Source organism: Hyperolius riggenbachi, chromosome 10, assembly GCF_040937935.1.
Source record: "Hyperolius riggenbachi isolate aHypRig1 chromosome 10, aHypRig1.pri, whole genome shotgun sequence".
In the NCBI taxonomy this organism is placed as follows: Eukaryota; Metazoa; Chordata; class Amphibia; order Anura; family Hyperoliidae; genus Hyperolius; species Hyperolius riggenbachi.
This window is the reverse complement of record NC_090655.1, coordinates 282,930,188-282,943,790: the sequence shown is the minus strand read 5'-3', so window position 1 is coordinate 282,943,790 and position 13,603 is coordinate 282,930,188. Positions and strand designations below refer to the sequence as shown.

At 46.5% G+C, this 13,603-nt stretch overlaps 2 protein-coding genes across 2 annotated transcripts in view; one reads left to right on the top strand and one right to left on the bottom strand.

Moving 5' to 3' along the window:
* Positions 1 to 13,603, bottom strand: part of LOC137537252 (uncharacterized) — a 1,269,057-nt gene that overhangs the window by 48,289 nt on the left and 1,207,165 nt on the right. The gene's annotated exons all lie outside the window — the stretch shown is intronic.
* LOC137535883 (uncharacterized) overlaps positions 1 to 13,603 on the top strand; it is a 242,496-nt gene that overhangs the window by 12,280 nt on the left and 216,613 nt on the right. Inside the window, 3 exon segments of the mRNA XM_068257761.1 lie at positions 3,066 to 3,198; positions 10,979 to 11,398; positions 11,513 to 11,806. Of these exon segments, the coding sequence (XP_068113862.1) occupies positions 3,066 to 3,198; positions 10,979 to 11,398; positions 11,513 to 11,806 (847 nt within the window).

Below are 13,603 nucleotides of genomic sequence, written 5' to 3'. Positions count from 1 at the left end.
ATGCCTCAGTGCTGCACCCGAAATGTAAATTAGGAGATGATTGGATACAGGTGTTTGGGCTGAAGGTGAGCTACAGGAATTCTGGGGTGGAGAGGGGGCAGGTTATTGTTATATGTGTTACAATCACTACTATAGACACCCCAATGCCTCAGTGCTGCACCCCAAATGTAAATTAGGAGATGATTGGATACAGGTGATTGGGCTGGAGGTGAGATACAGGAATTCTGGGGTGGAGAGGGGGCAGGTTATTGTTATATGTGTTACAGTCACTGCTATAGACACCCCAATGCCTCAGTGATGCACCCCAAATGTAAATTAGGAGATGATTGGATACAGGTGTTTGGGCTGGAGGTGAGATACAGGAATTCTGGGGTGGAGAGGGGGACAGGTTATTGTTATGTGTGTTATAATCACTGCTATAGACACCCCAATGCCTCAGTGCTGCACCCCAAATGTAAATTAGGAGATGATTGGATGCAGGTGTTTGGGCTGGAGGTGAGGGGTATAAAAGCTTGTCCCGCCGGCATAGGCTGCAGGTCCTATCAGATTCCATCAGTCAGACTTGCAGGAGATCAGGGGCTGTTTCTATTGGCTCCCTGCTCCTGTCAGTCACTGCTATCGCTGCTTCTGCTTATGAGTCACGACTCCCAGCACAGACTGCACACTCTTTTCACCACTTCAAGGCAGATGATTGTCAGGCTCTTCCTGTACCATGTCCTGTTGGTTGCAGGGGAACTGCACCCGGGTAGTTCTCATGTCTCTGCTTGCTTTCGGTTGCTTGGTTTGGTTGTATTCTCAATAAGTCTCATTGCCATTTGCAATCACTCTGCAGTTCAGGGCAGCTCAGGATGTTGTCATGAATCCACCTATGGCCTGCTGCAGTTGATCTGTGGCCAGATAACTCTGGATTGCCTACTGGTTGAACTCGAGGGACGTATGTCTTTTCCAACCCAAATAACTATGTGCATGTTGTTGCATAATATTGCATGTATTTGTAATGAGAGTCCTTTCCATTCACAGTCAGTCTTTAGTCTTCAATCAGACTAGCACAGGATTAAGTGATTACCATTCTGCTGTGTGGGAATTTGCATGTCTGCTCTCATTGGCTGATGTCCATAGAAAAGCCTGCTCTTCCTCTCACAGCTTGCCCGTCATAGCGCTCAGTTCTACTCTAGCTGGCTGCTGGGTTCCTTGTGTGAAGTTTGTATTGTATTGCTTAACCTTGCCTTGCTCACTTGGAAGTTTGCTGCACCCACGGAGGTACAGTGAAGCCCTTCCTATGCTGATAGGTTGGACCCTGCCATCACCACGCTGGTGACTGGTAGTATTCCTGCTAGTTCTGATCCTGTGGACGTGACTATAGCTGCGGTTGCTTTTAGTTACGCTCCTTCCTGTTTGTCTTGTCTGTGCCTGGGTGGATGCTTGCTATCGCTGGAGCAGCGATTACATTGGCAAGCATTCCTTCTTTCTGTTTGTTGTCTGTCCTTGTTAACTCAGTGTGGTGGACATCAGATGCTCAGTGCTGCGTTCGCACTGAGCAACCATTGTGTCTTGTTTATTTATCAGAAGCTCAGAGCTGCGGTCGCTCTGAGCCATCTTGCTCCCTCGTTCATAGCTCCTGGTGTGATCTGTGTTATCTCCTCCACAAGTGCATTCACACTATATTATCCAGCTGCATAGTCTTGCCTTGTGGGGCTGGTGGTACTCTTATCTTCCCAGCCTCAGTCTCTATAGCTTGCACTGTAAGATCTGGGGGTAACCAAAGTCAGGAGACAAATTAAGTGTCCTGTTCAAGCGGGAACTTGTCTATAGGTGAAGAACGTGGGCTGGACTCAGAGTCCTGGCACTAGATTGGAGCATAGAGACTGAAGGAAAACGAGAGATCTGCCAGGCCTTACAATGGTATTATTTCATGCCTTTAGGCCTCGTTCACATTGCGTTCTGTTCGCATTGGGCGGTTTATGTGGCGATTTTGTTTTGCAATATACGGCGATTACCTGCGCACTGCTTTTTTTGCAAAGCACTTTTGCGGAGCAATTTCATAATTCACTCCCTGACGCAAGTCAGAAAGTGAACTCTTTGACCCGGAAAAGAATAAATACAATGTATGTATTCTTAAAAATGCGAACGCAATCGCTGCACAAAGCAATTTTGTGTTAACGTTTTGTGTTTTTTTCCTATACCTTCCATTGTAGCAAATCACCCCAAAAATAGTCCAGGCACCGCTTTGCTGAATGCACAGCACACGAACCGCGCTAATACAAACCTTCTCATAGACATTCATTGCACAAGCGTTTTTGGGGGCGATTTAAAAAAAAACCCGCCTGCGCTTGAAAAAAGGCCGAAAACGCCTCTAGTGTGAACGAGCCCTTACTGCTTGTTGTAGGCTTCATGAATTGACATTTACTGACGTGTGTTGAGGTATTTACCGCACAAGTCAGTAATTTACCTCACTGCTCGGTAACTTCAGCTTTTCATGCGGTAACTGCCTTTATGAATCGACCTTTTCCTAAGTGCTCGGTAAAGTCAGCTGTTTTCTGCATTACGGAATGCGCTAATGCTTTATGAATGATCCCCTATGCGTTGCAGGAATAATCGCCATCTGATCGTGGAGTGGCCATCAATTAATGTGTGACCATCTCAGTGGTGATTGGCAACTGCTGTGCTGTGCTCCTCAGCGTATTCTTGTACCCCTCCTTAGCACTGCACAGTGTTGATTGATTTGGACTTGGGGCAGTACAAGCATGCCGATGGAGGAAGGAGACAATGCAATTTGTCTAAAGCTGAACACACAGCGCTGAGGAGCTTACAGGGGGGACTCTCCAGTCAGACCGGGGGGGGGAGGGGCATTGTGGTACACTATCAGGTTAATTAGCCAATACTAATATGTATAGATTGCTGGTTAGAGACCCAACATCACAGTATAAACATGAAGTGGAAGTGTTACTAGAAGGGGCAGTGGAGATGGGGGGGATCAGCAGGGATTTATGGTAACTGAAAAAAGACAATCTGAGAACCCCGAAAGTGAAAGTTCATAAAGACTTATTGCACCCCCTCTCCCTCAGAAGACCCATCATGTCTGCTGTTGACGCCCTCCTAGAGCCCCTCGGCATCTACATTGACTTTTGGCTGCAACCCATCGTTAGATCTGATAACCGTTGTCTGAAGGACAGACGGACCCCAGAGAAATCAAGTACAGTGGGTTGCAAAAGTATTCGGCCCCCTTGAAGTTTTCCACATTTTGTCACATTACTGCCACAAACTTGAATCAATTTTATTGGAATTCCACATGAAAGACCAATACAAAGTGGTGTACATGTGAGAAGTGGATCGAAAATCATACAACATTCCAAACATTTTTTTTTACAAATAACTGCAAAGTGGGGTGTGCGTAATTATTCGGCCCCCTGAGTCAATACTTTGTAGAACCACCTTTTGCTGCAATTACAGCTGCCAGTCTTTTAGGGTATGTCTCTACCAGCTTTGCACATCTAGAGACTGAAATCCTTGCCCATTCTTCTTTGCAAAACAGCTCCAGCTCAGTCAGATTAGATGGACAGCGTTTGTGAACAGCAGTTTTCAGATCTTGCCACAGATTCTCGATTGGATTTAGATCTGGACTTTGACTGGGCCATTCGAACACATGGATATGTTTTGTTTTAAACCATTCCATTGTTGCCCTGGCTTTATGTTTAGGGTCATTGTCCTGCTGGAAGGTGAACCTCCACCCCAGTCTCAAGTCTTTTGCAGTCTCCAAGAGGTTTTCTTCCAAGTTTGCCCTGTATTTGGCTCCATCCATCTTCCCATTAACTCTGACCAGTTTCCCTGTCCCTGCTGAAGATATGCACCCCCCCGAGCATGATGCTGCCACCACCATATTTGACAGTGGGGATGGTGTGTTCAGAGTGATGTGCAGTGTTATTTTTCTGCCACGCATAGCGTTTTGCATTTTGGCCAAAAAGTTCCATTTTGGTCTCATCTGACCAGAGCACCTTCTTCCACATGGTTGCTGTGTCCCCCACATGGCTTGTGGCAAACTGCAAATGGGACTTCTTATGCTTTCTGTTAACAATGCCTTTCTTCTTGCCACTCTTCCATAAAGGCCAACTTGTACAGTGCATGACTAATAGTTGTCCTATGGACAGAGTCTCCCACCTGAGCTGTAGATCTCTGCAATTTTATTGGAATTCCACGTGAAAGACCAATACAAAGCCTCTTGACTGCATTTCTGATCAGCACTCTCCTTGTTCAGCCTGTGAGTTTAGGTGGATGGCCTTGTCTTGGTAGGTTTACAGTTGTGCCATACTCCTTCCATTTCTGAATGATCGCTTGAACAGTGCTCCGTGGGATGTTCAAGGCTTTGGAAATCTTTTTGTAGCCTAAGCCTGCTTTAAATTTCTTAATAACTTGATCCCTGACCTGCCTTGTGTGTTCTTTGGACTTCACGGTGTTGGTGCTCCCAATATTCTCTTAGACAACCTCTGAGGCCCTCACAGAGCAGCTGTATTTGTACTGACATTAGATTACACACAGGTGCACTCTATTTAGTCATTAGCACTCATCAGGCAATGTCTATAGGCAACTGATTGCACTCAGATCAAAGGGGGCCGAATAATTATGCACACACTACTTTGCAGTTATTTATTTGTAAAAAAATGTTTGGAATCATGTATGATTTTCGTTCCACTTCTCACATGTACACCACTTTGTATTGGTCTTTCATGTGGAATTCCAATAAAATTGATTCATGTTTGTGGCAGTAATGTGACAAAATGTGGAAAACTTCAAGGGGGCCGGATACTTTTGCAACCCACTGTATCTAGCTAGTATGGGCATCATCAACTTGTACAACAATATTATGCTAGGCTCAATGAGCATAAAAGTAACATACACAACCCTGAATCTTTGAGAAAGAGGGGTGAGAAGGATGAGAAATAGAGAGACTACTCCTTGGCTAGACATTTTGTGGAGTTTGGCCATAATGTGAGGCAGCTTTGCTGGTAGGTATTGGAAGTGGTCCAATGCCAGGAGGGCAGAGAGCTTAGGGATGTAATTTAGTTTATAGCTATAGTTGTCTCTTAAGTTCAGAAGGATTAATAGTTTGTACAGTCTGTTCCCGCCTCCCCCAAATTAATTAATGTTGGCGTGTTTACATTGCATTGCCTGGAGGAGTGATTGTAATTTACCAGATGCTTAAAGGGGAACTGAAGAGAGAGGTATATGGAGGCTGTCATGTTTATTTCCTTTTAATCAATACCAGTTGCCTGGCAGCCCTGCTGGTCTATTTCTCTGCAGTAGTATCTGATTAAAACCAGAAACAAGCATGCAGCTAGTCTTGTCAGATCAGACTTATAAGTCTGAACCACTGAAACACCTGATCTGCTGCATGCTTGTTCAGGGGCTATGGCTAATAGTATTAGAGGCAGAGGATCAGCAGGGCTGCCAGGCAACTAGTATTGTCTAAAAGGAAATAAACATGACAGCCTCCATATACCTCTTTCTTCAGTTCCCCTTTAAGCACTTGGTAAAGGGCATGTAGCCCAAAATATTGTTTTCTTTTTATGCTGTTTCACGAGAAGTTTTCAAGAGAACGAGTTGAGTCCAGATTGGATTGTTTGTGTATAGGTGTTTCCCTAAGGCCCCTCTTAGACTGGCATTGAAAACCTGCATTGCATTACACTGTTTTTCCAGAGTGGCGCAAGGGAAAGGCAATGGGGCCTAGCACACTTAAAGGGAACCTAAACTGAGAAGGATATGGATTTTTCATTTTATAAAAATACCAGTTGCCCGACTCTCCTGCATCTCTAAGGGGCAGTTTCCACTGCTAAAGCGATGCGATGCGGCTACCTAGCAACATCGCATCACTTCCACCGCCGGCCGCATCACTTCCGCATCTCCCGGTGCGGAAGTTAATGGAGGAGATCGGATGCGGCCGTGCAAAAATCTGCAGCATGCTGCAGAATATCGGAACTCTCCGCACACCATGCGCGTAGTGGAAACTGTTCCACTGGCGTGCATGTATTTCAGGACACCTGCGGTGTGATACGGCTATGTAGCTGCATCGCACCGCTCCTAGTGGGAATGGGCTCTAATACTTTTAGCCACAGCCCCTGAACAAGTATGCAGATAGGTGCTCTGACTGAAGTCAGACTGGATTAGCTGCATGCTTGTTTCAGGTGTGATTCAGCCACTACTGCAGCTAAAGACATCAGCAGGAGAGTCAGGCAACTGGTATTGTTTTAAAGGAAACATCCGTATCCCTTTTAGCTTAGGTTCCCTTTAACGCACTGTGTTGCATCTGAAGTGCCTGAGCCCATGCAAGGGAACCGGTGTGTTACCACTAGACTTCAGTGGTTGCGGATCCTAAATGTTCCTATATTTTTACTGTCGGTGGAGGATCCTGGCTTTTTTCACAAAGTCTCATGCGGTACAGTTGCCACAACTGAACATTCCCGTTGGTGGGGGATGGGGGGTGTTACCTGGTAAGTGCAGCTCCATGCGGTCGGAATGGTGGAAAGTCGCTATGTACCAGCATATCCTTCAGATTTTTTGCTTTTCCTGATGCTTCTATATGATATATCTCTGCATATTTTCCTTCAGTAAAGAGTCCTAACTTGTTATACTGGATGCCTATCTGCCTGTACAGAATACTAAGCTCCTACACATTGAAAGGGTGTGGATGCTCACTCTCCCAATGTAAATATGAATTTTTCTCAGTGGGTTTGTGGAAAATCTGTGTTCTGAGGTTCACGTTATCATCAATGGTTATAGTGAGAGCTAAAGGGTTTATAGATCGATTTTGGATGTCAGCGGTGAAGAACATTCTGATGCCATTTGTATTCAGGCGTGTTACGATTCATATTGTATCATCTCCTGCCTGCTGGTGGTGGTATTGAGTTGGACTGCCCTGGACTTCCACTATCCACCAGCAGGTGGTTTATCATCACATTTAAGGACTTGCAGTTCTTTGTATGGCCTGCAGAGGCCTCTAATGTGTCTCTGAGCAATTACCACCAGATGCTTCCTATTACATGGACTATATAAATCTGCCTCTTCCTGCAAGTCATTGCCAGAACTTCCTTTCTACAGGTCTGAGTCTCTGGTCACCTCTGTTGTTTGATACCTGGTTTCCTGTACCTGCTCTGTGATCTGATTACCTGCTGCTGAACCTCTGCTAGTCCTGACTCTGCTTCTGTCTATTCTTTTGTACCTTGCTTGTATCTGATTACCCGTTGCTGACTCTGTTATTCTGTTTTGACCTGTCTTTGCCTGCTCCCTTTGATACCGCGTTATTGTATATATATTTGCTTGTACATATATATCTCCTGCATGCCGTTTGTAGTTAGATAGATAGTCAGGGTTTTGGTTTATGTGTGCACACTGTTTTGTTTGGTTTGCGGGAGATTCACTGTATATATTGTTTGCATATGGTTGTATGTTATTTGCATGATTTGGTTCTTAATAAATCATTATTTTTGCACATTCCTGTCTCAGTATCAGTGTTTCTGCAAACTGTGGTCATCCATTGCAATACCTGTTTATTGTTCCGTAACAGTAAGTTCTGGCCGTATATACACTGACCACTGCAGCTATACTGCACACTGATACCTGGCTGTTCTGTCCAAAAATGGATCTACAACAAATTGATTATTATGCATTGCTTGCTGATGAGGATGAAGCTGAGTGCCGTGCAGATTTTGCTGATTTCTCTAAAGCTGAATTGCAGCAGTTGATTAGCCAGACATATAGTTATGTCAAATTAGGAATAATTCGTACAGAAGATATTGAAAATTTAGCCAGGATCTGGAATGATCTTGCATACCCCAAAATGACAAATATTTGCATGCAACCTGATTCTGACCAAGGTGTAGTCAGTGATTATGATCCACCGTTTGACAATTATGCCATAGAAGCTCTGATTAACTTGTTTGAGGATGACAGGGAATATTTTCTTGATCATTACTCAAACAAAGGTAAACAGAGCGTGCAGGCTTGCATAGATTCCCTCCAGTCCCTGATCACTCAGGGAATATGCAAGTATGGGAAAGCCTCCCTTCTGTTAAATGCTTGGCAGAAGATTATTTCTGCAGGTTCCACAACCCTTACCTCACCTGTTGTGAATCCAGTTCAGGTTGATTTTACCTCAGAACAAGTGAACATGTATTCCAATTATTTAAAGAGAGACAAAAATGCCTTTTTTGAATTCTATAAAAGACAAAGCTTTGAGTTTGTAAGGGGGTGTAAATGTGCAGTCGAGAATCTGTTGTCTGACAGAAAATGTAAGCCTGAGTCAGCCCATGCTTTGATCAATGCATATTCAGAAATCTTGTCATTATGCACACCTCCTGTTAACCCTCTGAATGCCACTCACTCCCAGTCCACTGCAGTTAAACAGCTGCAAAGTCAGTCTCCCAGCAAAGAAGAATTTAATTTTATTTTTGACTCTGAACTGATTGATGATTTGTTTGATTTTCTGAGAAAGGATAGAGAAGGATTTATTAAGTATTACTGTGACAAAAGTGAAGGTTTTGTGTCTGCCTGTATATGTGCAACTGAGACATTGATTGTGCATAGGCTTTGCAAGTATGAATCCGCTTCTGCCTTAATTGCTGCCTATTTAGAAGTCCTGCAAGTAATACATTCTTTAGTTAACCCTCCGAATGTCTGTCACATTCAGAATCCTCAGCCCACAGCCACTAAACAGCTTAAATGCCAATCACCCATTAAAAAACAATTTGATTTCATTTTCAACTCTGATCAGATTGATCACTTATATGGTTATTTAAAGAGAGACAAACAAGGGTTTTATGAATCTTACTTTGAGAAGGGGGAATTGTATGTGTCTGCCTGTGTTCGTGCAACTGAGTCATTGATGCTGCATAAGCTCTGTAAGCGTGAATTTGCTTCTATGTTGATTACTGCCTGGCGTGAAATCCTTTCTTCCTGTTTCCACTCTCCTCCTTCTGCTCATTCTCCATGTGTCTCTTCTTGTGTCCAGAACTCAGAACCTGCAATAGTTAAAAAACCTGTAAAATCAGCAACATTACAAACCGCTATCAGATCCACACCTTGGTCCTGGCAGTGTCCAGTTATACCAAGAGAACCTGCTGTTCCAGTTTCCAGAGTGGTCACCAAAACCAGACGCAAATACTTTCCTACAGCTTCCATTACTCCAGTCATCTCACCTCCCGTGCAGCCTCCAGTCATCTTGTCTTCCGTGCAGCCTCCAGTCATCTCGCCTCCTGTGCAGCCTCCAGCCATCTCGCCTCCTGTGCAGCCTCCAGCCATCTCGCCTCCTGTGCAGCCTCCAGCCATCTCGCCTCCTGTGCAGCCTCCAGCCATCTCGCCTCCTGTGCAGCCTCCAGCCATCTCGCCTCCTGTGCAGCCTCCAGCCATCTCGCCTCCTGTGCAGCCTCCAGTCATCTCGCCTCCTGTGCAGCCTCCAGTCATCTCGCCTCCTGTGCAGCCTCCAGTCATCTCGCCTCCTGTGCAGCCTCCAGTCATCTCGCCTCCTGTGCAGCCTCCAGTCATCTCGCCTCCTGTGCAGCCTCCATCCAACTCCTGTTTGGTGCAGCCTCCAGTTAATGTTCCTGTGACACTTGTTATACAGACTCTTGCCTTCCTCTCACAACTCTTGCAGACTTTGCCTCCGTCTCCAGAGCCTTGTGCTCAGTCTGCAAAACCTCATTTCCAACCTACAGAGACTTCAAAACAGCTTGCAGAATCCTGTTCACAGTCTGCAGAACTTTGCATCCAGTCTGCAGATCCCTGTTCCCAGTCTGCAGAATATTGCTTCAAGCCTGCAGGGACTCTGTCTTCATCTGCAGAGCCTTGCCTCCAGTCTGCAGAGACTTCAAATCAACCTGCAGAATCCTGCTCGCAGTCTGCAGAGCTTTGCATCCAGTCTGCAGAACCTTGTTCCCAGTCTGCAGAATATTGCCTCCAGCTTGCAGGGACTTTGCCTCAGTCTGCAGAACCTCACTTCCAGCCTGCAGAGACTTTGATCCAATTTGCAAAAGTTTGCATCCAGTCTACAGAAAACGGCATACAGCCTACAGAATTTCAATCTAGTATCCTGCCCACTCAGTTTCAGTTCCAGCTCGCACAGGCCCAGTCCGCACAGGCTCAGTGCCAACTCGCACAAACTGTATCAGGGTCTCAGCCAAAGGTCCAGTCAAGCGCTCAGCCAACGGTTCAGCCATGCGCTCAGCCAACGGCCCAGCCAAGTACTAAGCCAAAGGTCCAGATCCATGAAGTTATGCAGGATGGTGCCCTGCCTGAAACTACTGAGCCTGTTGCCCTGTCTGAAGTTTCCCAACCTGTTAACCTGCCTGAAGTTTTCCTGCCTTCTGTTTCACCTGATGTTATGCAATCTGCTGCCCTGTCTCCACAGACTTTTGCTGCTGCCCAGTCTCCACAGACTTTTGCTGCTGCCCAGTCTCCACAGACTTTTGCTGCTGCCCAGTCTCCACAGACTTTTGCTGCTGCCCAGTCTCCACAGACTTTTGCTGCTGCCCAGTCTCCACAGATGTCTGCTGCTGCCCAGCCTCCACAGATGTCTGCTGCTGCCCAGCCTCCACAGATTTCTGCTGCTGCCCAGCCTCCACAGATGTCTGCTGCTGCCCAGCTTCCACAGATTTCTGCTGCTGCCCAGCTTCCACAGATTTCTGCTGCTGCCCAGCCTCCACAGATGTCTGCTGCTGCCCAGCTTCCACAGTTGTCTGCTGCTGCCCAGCTTCCACAGATGTCTGCTGCTGCCCAGCCTCCACAGATTTCTGCTGCTGCCCAGCCTCCACAGATTTCTGCTGCTGCCCAGCCTCCACAGATTTCTGCTGCTGCCCAGCCTCCACAGATTTCTGCTGCTGCCCAGCCTCCACAGATTTCTGCTGCTACCCAGCCTCCACAGATTTCTGCTGCTGCCCAGCCTCCACAGATTTCTGCTGCTGCCCAGCCTCCACAGATTTCTGCTGCTGCCCAGCCTCCACAGATGTCTGCTGCTGCCCAGCCTCCACAGATGTCTGCTGATGCCCAGCCTCCACAGATGTCTGCTGATGCCCAGCCACTAGAGACTCCTGTTATCAACGCTCCTGATGCTTCCAAGACTGCTGTCTGCCCTGTTGGTACCAAGCCTGCTGCAGCGCCTGATGTCTGCCAGTTTCCTGCTCTGTCTGAGACCTGCCAACCTGTTGTCCACTCTGATCCTGTCCAGTCTCCTCCTCAGCCTGATGATGCATGCCAGTTTCCTGCCAAGCCTGTTGGTGCCTGCCAGTCTCCTGTTCAGCCTGATCTTGCTCATTTTCCTGCCAAGACTGATGATCCTGTCCAGTCTGCTGTTAAGCCTGTTCCTGTCCAGTTTCCTGCTCAGCCTGATGATGCCTGCCAATCTCCTGCCAAGCCTGTTGGTGCCTGCCAGTTTCCCGTTCAGCCTGATCCTGTCCAGCCTTCTGCTCAGCCTGACGATCCTGTCCAGCCTTCTGCTCAGCCTGACGATCCTGTCCAGCCTTCTGCTCAGCCTGACGATCCTGTCCAGCCTTCTGCTCAGCCTGATGATCCTGTCCAGTCGCCTGCTCAGTCTGAAGATCCTGTCCAGTTTCCTGTCAAGCCTGATGATACCTGTCAGTCTCCTGCTCAGCCTAATGGTCCTGTCCAGTCTCCTGCCAAGCCTTATGCCTGCCAGTCTCCGGTCCAGCCTGATACCTTGTCTGATATCCTCCAGTTTCCTGAGATCCTGTTTTCTAAATTGCTCTCTGTCCAAAAGATGCTGGTCTGGATTTGGTTGGCATTATTTCCCTCCCTGCCCACCCAGGTTTGCCTTTTACTGCCTCCTGTATTTGTTGCTGCTTTCTGGGTCCTGCCTGATGTTGTACAGTCTTTTATCCAACTTGCCATCCTGCTTGGACGTTTACAGCTTATGTTACAACATCCAAAGACCAAGTTTTCAAAGTGTTTTCCCTCCCTGCGCTCCCAAGCTTGGCCTCTGCGACCCACCTGGCCAATGTTTGGGTTGTCTGCCCTCTTGTGGGACCCTGGTGGACATTTTCTAAAGACACTGTGGAGCATCCTGAGGCCGCTTCTTCAGGGGGGGGTACTGTTACGATTCATATTGTATCATCTCCTGCCTGCTGGTGGTGGTATTGAGTTGGACTGCCCTGGACTTCCACTATCCACCAGCAGGTGGTTTATCATCACATTTAAGGACTTGCAGTTCTTTGTATGGCCTGCAGAGGCCTCTAATGTGTCTCTGAGCAATTACCACCAGATGCTTCCTATTACATGGACTATATAAATCTGCCTCTTCCTGCAAGTCATTGCCAGAACTTCCTTTCTACAGGTCTGAGTCTCTGGTCACCTCTGTTGTTTGATACCTGGTTTCCTGTACCTGCTCTGTGATCTGATTACCTGCTGCTGAACCTCTGCTAGTCCTGACTCTGCTTCTGTCTATTCTTTTGTACCTTGCTTGTATCTGATTACCCGTTGCTGACTCTGTTATTCTGTTTTGACCTGTCTTTGCCTGCTCCCTTTGATACCGCGTTATTGTATATATATTTGCTTGTACATATATATCTCCTGCATGCCGTTTGTAGTTAGATAGATAGTCAGGGTTTTGGTTTATGTGTGCACACTGTTTTGTTTGGTTTGCGGGAGATTCACTGTATATATTGTTTGCATATGGTTGTATGTTATTTGCATGATTTGGTTCTTAATAAATCATTATTTTTGCACCTTAATTCCTGGTTCCAGTGTCTGTATGCTGCAAACTGTGGTCAAACCCTGTTTCTCCGTTCAGGCCCCTTGACAAGGCGTGTGACAAAATCCTCAAAAAGACCTTCAGGACCCTCCCACAGGATGAGTACATCATCTATATATCGTCCCCAATATAATATGTGAGATGTAGAGAATGTTAAATCCTCACTGCAGATGATTTTATCCTCCCACCAGCCCAGGAAGAGATCTGAGTAAGATGGTGCTCCCCCTGGGCTGGCGGCAGACCTTATCATCAAACATAACGTAGTTGTGGGTCAATGTGAACTCCAGACCCTTCAGGATACAGTCAGAATGACCAGAGAGGTGCTCCCCTTGTTTGTAGGAAGTATCCCACTGCCTGGATGCCGAGGTCATGACGTATGTTACTGTATAGGGCCTCGACCTCCAGGCTAGCCAGGAGTGTAGAGCCAGTCACCTGTAGGCCCTGAACTCATCCTAAAACATCATTAGGGTCATGAATGTAGAGCATATGAACTATTTAATCCGCAATCCTGCATATTTCCGGTGTGCAGGCCCCCAGGACTAATAAAGTGACACAGTGATCAACAAGAGGAAAGAGGTCCTGGACAGGTGAGCCGCACCACCATGAACAAGTATAACCATCTTTACTTAATCGCTCTGTAACCATAAAAACATCTAAAAACAATGTAGCTGCAGGCAGCAACTCGCCACAATACATGTACAGTATGTGGGACAAAAAGTATCAACAGTTACCACCAAAATATACAAATAAGCCCTGTAACCTGCATAGGTATTCAAATTAGGGTTCAATGAATGATCCCAAAAATGAAGCAATCACAGACACGGGTCTAGTATTGAAAGTATAGTGCAGACATGG